The sequence below is a fragment of the Petromyzon marinus genome, unplaced genomic scaffold (genome assembly GCF_048934315.1).
Source record: "Petromyzon marinus isolate PM22_M1 ecotype Great Lakes invasive population unplaced genomic scaffold, UKy_Petmar_22M1.pri1.0 PM_Scaffold_369, whole genome shotgun sequence".
In the NCBI taxonomy this organism is placed as follows: Eukaryota; Metazoa; Chordata; class Hyperoartia; order Petromyzontiformes; family Petromyzontidae; genus Petromyzon; species Petromyzon marinus.
This window is the reverse complement of record NW_027423356.1, coordinates 57,501-65,000: the sequence shown is the minus strand read 5'-3', so window position 1 is coordinate 65,000 and position 7,500 is coordinate 57,501. Positions and strand designations below refer to the sequence as shown.

General features: G+C 49.8%; 1 protein-coding gene across 9 annotated transcripts in view; it reads right to left on the bottom strand.

Annotated features, from left to right (window-relative positions):
- Nucleotides 1–7,500, bottom strand: part of LOC142923255 (uncharacterized) — a 65,737-nt gene that overhangs the window by 34,349 nt on the left and 23,888 nt on the right. The window contains exon 1 of one of the 9 annotated variants that reach the window (XM_076064263.1): nucleotides 6,671–7,500. This exon is cut by the window's right edge and continues 233 nt beyond it. The exons of 7 other annotated variants lie outside the window; for them this stretch is intronic. In XM_076064263.1, the coding sequence (XP_075920378.1) occupies nucleotides 6,671–7,500 (830 nt within the window). One more of the 9 variants, XM_076064268.1, reaches the window with a different exon arrangement.

Genomic DNA, 7,500 nt, shown 5'->3' with positions numbered 1-7,500 from the left:
ACACTTAGACACACACACTTAGACACACACACACTTAGACACACACAGACACACAGTAGTACAGCTCCCGGCACTGTGACACAAATACATACACACACACAGACAGACACACACACACACTTAGACACACACAGTAGTACAGCTCCCGGCACTGTGACACACAGACACAGACACACACACACACAGACACACACACTTACACACACACACACACACTTAGACACACACAGACACACAGTAGTACAGCTCCCGGCACTGTGACACAAAGACATACACACAGACACACACACACACACTTAGATACACACACTTAGACACACACAGACACACACACAGACACACACACAGACACACACACACTTAGATACACACACACACACACAGTAGTACAGCTCCCGGCACTGTGACACAAAGACAAACACACACACACTTAGACACACAGACACACACACACTTAGATACACACACACACACACAGTAGTACAGCTCCCGGCACTGTGACACACACACACACACACAGACACACAGACACACACACACACTTAGACACACACACACACACAGTAGTACAGCTCCCGGCACTGTGACACACAGACACAGACACACACACACACACAGACACACACACTTAGACACACACACACACACTTAGACACACACAGACACACAGTAGTACAGCTCCCGGCACTGTGAAACACACACACACAGATACACACACTTAGACACACACACACAGAGACTTAGATACAGAGACACACACACACACACAGTAGTACAGCTCCCGGCACTGTGACACAAAGACAAACACACACACACTTAGACACACACACACTTAGATACACACACACACACACAGTAGTACAGCTCCCGGCACTGTGACAGACACACACACACAGACACACACAGTTAGACACACAGTAGTACAGCTCCCGGCACTGTGACACACAGACACAGATACACTGACATACACACACACACACAGACACACACACACAGTAGTACAGCTCCCGGCACTGTGACACACACACACACACAGACACACACACAGACACACAGACACACACACAGACACACAGACACACACACTTAGACACACACACACACTTAGACACACACACACACAGTAGTACAGCTCCCGGCACTGTGACACAAATACACAGAGACACACACACAGACACACACACTTAGACACACACACACTTAGACACACACACACACACAGTAGTACAGCTCCCGGCACTGTGACACACACACACAGATACACACACTTAGACACACACAGACACACACACTTAGACACACACAGACACACACACTTAGACCCACACACACACACAGTAGTACAGCTCCCGGCACTGTGACACACAGACACACACACTTAGACACACACAGACACACACATACACACACACACACACAGACACACACACACACACAGTAGTACAGCTCCCGGCACTGTGACACACACACAGACACACAGACACACACACTTAGACACACACACACACACAGTAGTACAGCTCCCGGCACTGTGACACACAGACACACACACACACACAGACACACACAGACACACACACACACACAGAGACACAGAGACACACACACAGACACACACACAGACACACACACACACACACAGACACACACACAGACACACACACACACACAGTAGTACAGCTCCCGGCACTGTGACACACAGAGACACACACACACACTTAGACACACACACTTAGACACACACACACACTTAGACACACACACACACACAGTAGTACAGCTCCCGGCACTGTGACACACAGACACACACAGACACACAGACACACACACTTACACACACACACACACAGACACACACAGACACACACACACTTAGATACACACACACACACACAGTAGTACAGCTCCCGGCACTGTGACACAAAGACAAACACACACACACTTAGACACACACACACACTTAGACACACACAGACACACAGTAGTACAGCTCCCGGCACTGTGACACACACACACACAGACACACACACTTAGACACACACACACACACACAGTAGTACAGCTCCCGGCACTGTGACACACACAGACACACACACACACTTAGACACACACACACACTTAGACACACACAGACACACAGTAGTACAGCTCCCGGCACTGTGACACACACACACAGACACACAGACACACACACACAGACACACACACACACAGACACACAGACACACACACTTAGACACACACACACACACACACTTAGACACACACAGACACACAGTAGTACAGCTCCCGGCACTGTGACACACACACACACAGACACACACACTTAGACACACACACACAAAGACACACACACAGACACACACAGTAGTACAGCTCCCGGCAGTGTGACACAAAGACATATACACAGACACACAGACACACACACACTTAGACACACACACACACACTTAGACACACACACACCCAGTAGTACAGCTCCCGGCACTGTGACACAAAGACATACACACAGACACACAGACACACACACTTAGACACACACACACACTTAGACACACACAGACACACAGTAGTACAGCTCCCGGCACTGTGACACACACACACACACGCAGACACACACAGACACACACAGACACACACACACTTAGACACACACACACACACACAGTAGTACAGCTCCCGGCACTGTGACACACACACACACAGACACACACACACTTAGACACACACACACACAGAGACTTAGATACACACAGACACACACAGTAGTACAGCTCCCGGCACTGTGACACACAGACAAACACACACAGACACACACAGACACACACAGACACACACACACTTAGACACACACACACACAGACACAGACACACACACAGACTTAGACACACACAAACACACAGTAGTACAGCTCCCGGCACTGTGACACAAAGACATACACACAGACACACACACTTAGACACACACACACACTTAGACACACACAGACACACAGTAGTACAGCTCCCGGCACTGTGACACACACACACACACAGACACACACACTTAGACACACACACACACACAGTAGTACAGCTCCCGGCACTGTGACACACACACAGACACACAGACACAGACACACACACTTAGACACACAGACACACAGTAGTACAGCTCCCGGCACTGTGACACACACACACACAGACACACAGACACACACACTTAGACACACACACACACAGAGACTTAGATACACACAGACACACACAGTAGTACAGCTCCCGGCACTGTGACACACACAGACACATACACACTTAGACACACACACACACTTAGACACACACACACAGTAGTACAGCTCCCGGCACTGTGACACACACAGACACACACACAGACAGACACACACACACACTTAGATACACACACACACACACAGACACACACACTTAGACAGACACACACACACAGTAGTACAGCTCCCGGCACTGTGACACACAGAGACACACACACACACTTAGACACACACACACACTTAGACACACAGACACACACACACAGAGACACACACACAGTAGTACAGCTCCCGGCACTGTGACACACACAGACACACACACACAGACACACACACTTAGACACACACACACACTTAGACACACACAGACACACAGTAGTACAGCTCCCGGCACTGTGACACACACACACAGACACACACACAGACACACACACACACAGACACACAGACACACACACTTAGACACACACACACACAGACACACACACAGACACACACAGTAGTACAGCTCCCGGCACTGTGACACACACAAACACAGACACACACACTTAGACACACAGACACACAGACACACACACTTAGACACACACACACACTAAGACACACACAGACACAGTAGTACAGCTCCCGGCACTGTGACACACACACACACACACGCAGACACACACACACACACTTAGATACACACACTTAGACACACACAGACACACACACACTTAGATACACACACACACACACAGTAGTACAGCTCCCGGCACTGTGACACACACACACAGACACACACACACTTAGACACACACACACAGAGACTTAGATACACACAGACACACACAGTAGTACAGCTCCCGGCACTGTGACACACACACACACACACAGACACACACAGACACACACACACTTAGACACACACAGACTTAGACACACACAAACACACAGTAGTACAGCTCCTGGCACTGTGACACAAAGACATACACACAGACACACACACTTAGACACACACACACACTTAGACACACACAGACACACAGTAGTACAGCTCCCGGCACTGTGACACACACACACACAGACACACACACTTAGACACACACACACACACACAGTAGTACAGCTCCCGGCACTGTGACACACACACAGACACACAGACACAGACACACACACTTAGACACACAGACACACAGTAGTACAGCTCCCGGCACTGTGACACACACACAGACACACAGACACAGACACACACACTTAGACACACAGACACACAGTAGTACAGCTCCCGGCACTGTGACACACACACACACAGACACACAGACACACACACTTAGACACACACACACACACAGACACACACAGACACACACACACAGTAGTACAGCTCCCGGCACTGTGACACACACAGACACACACACACTTAGACACACACACACACTTAGACACACACACACAGTAGTACAGCTCCCGGCACTGTGACACACACACAGACACACAGACACACACACACTTAGACACACACACACACAGTAGTACAGCTCCCGGCACTGTGACACACACACACACAGACACACACACACTTAGACACACACACACACTTAGACACACACACACACAGTAGTACAGCTCCCGGCACTGTGACACAAAGACATACACACAGCCACACAGACACACACACTTAGACACACACACACACACACAGACACACACAGACACACACACACAGTAGTACAGCTCCCGGCACTGTGACACACACACACACACACGCAGACACACACACACACACACTTAGACACACACACAGAGACTTAGATACAGAGACACACACACAGTAGTACAGCTCCCGGCACTGTGACACACATACACACAGAGACTTAGATACACACACACAGACACACACACAGAAAGACACACACACACACTTAGATACACACACACAGAGACACACACAGACACACTTAGATACACACACACAGAGACACACACAGACACACACAGTAGTACAGCTCCCGGCACTGTGACACTCACACACACACACACAGACACACACACACTTAGATACACACAGACACACAGTAGTACAGCTCCCGGTACTGTGACACACAGACACACACACAGACACACACACACACACAGACACACACACACTTAAACACACACAGACACACAGTAGTACAGCTCCTGGCACTGTGACACACACACACACAGACACACACACAAACAGACACACACACAGAGACTTAGATACACAGACACACAGACACACACAGTGACTTAGATACACACACACACAGTAGTACAGCTCCCGGCACTGTGACACACACACACAGACAGACACACAGACACACTTAGACACACACACTTAGACACACACACAGAGACTTAGATACAGAGACACACACACAGTAGTACAGCTCCCGGCACTGTGACACACACACACACAGACACACAGACACACACACTTAGACACACACACACAGAGACTTAGATACAGAGACACACACAGTAGTACAGCTCCCGGCACTGTGACACACACACACACACAGACACACACAGAGACTTAGATACCCACACAGACACACACACACAGACACACACATAGACACACAGAGACACACAGACACACACAGACACACACAGACACACACAGACACACACAGACACACACCTTCTTGGTATAGAACTTGTTGAGCTGCGTCTCTGCCCCGTGTCTCCTCCAAACACACACACAGACACACACACTGACACACACACACAGACACACACAGACACACCGCCACACACAGACACACACCTTCTTGGTATAGAACTTGTTGAGCTGCGTCTCTGCCCCGTGTCTCCTCCACACACACACACCGCCACACACAGACACACACCGCCACACACACAGACACACCTTCTTGGTATAGAACTTGTTGAGCTGCGTCTCTGCCCCGTGTCTCCTCCACACACACACACAGACACACACACAGACACACACACAGACACACACACAGACACACACACAGACACACACAGACACAGACACACAGACACACACAGACACACACACAGACACACACACAGACACACACACAGACACACACAGACACAGACACACAGACACACACAGACACACACCTTCTTGGTATAGAACTTGTTGAGCTGCGTCTCTACCCCGTGTCTCCTCCACAGACACACACACAGACACACACACACCGCTACACACCACCACACACAGACACACACCTTCTTGGTATAGAACTTGTTGAGCTGCGTCTCTGCCCCGTGTCTCCTCCACACACACACACAGACACACACACAGACACAGACACACAGACACACACATAGACACACACACACAGACACACACACACACACAGAAACACACATAGACACACACACACAGACACACACCGCCACACACAGACACACACCTTCTTGGTATAGAACTTGTTGAGCTGCGTCTCTGCCCCGTGTCTCCTCCACAGGCAGAGACACACACACACAGAGACACACATAGACACACACAGACACACACACACACAGACAGAGACACACAGACACACACAGACAAACACACCGCCACACACAGACACACACCTTCTTGGTATAGAACTTGTTGAGCTGCGTCTCTGCCCCGTGTCTCCTCCACACACACACACAGGCACACACACAGACACACACACAGACACACAGACACACACACAGACACACACCTTCTTGGTATAGAACTTGTTGAGCTGCGTCTCTGCCCCGTGTCTCCTCCACAGGCAGAGACACACATAGACACACACAGACAGAGACACACACACAGACAAACACACACACAGACACAGACACACACAGACACACACATAGACACACACACAGACACACACAGACACACACAGACACACACACAGACACACACAAACACACACACAGACACAGACACACACCTTCTTGGTATAGAACTTGTTGAGCTGCGTCTCTGCCCCGTGTCTCCTCCACACACACACAGACACACACACACACACCGCCACAGACACACACAGACACACACACAGACACACAGACACACACACATAGACACACACACAGAGACACACACAGACACACACAGACACACACACAGACAGAGACACACACACCTTCTTGGTATAGAACTTGTTGAGCTGCGTCTCTGCCCCGTGTCTCCTCCACACACACACACAGACACACAGACACACACAGACACACACAGACACACAGACACACACACACCGCCACACAGACACACACCTTC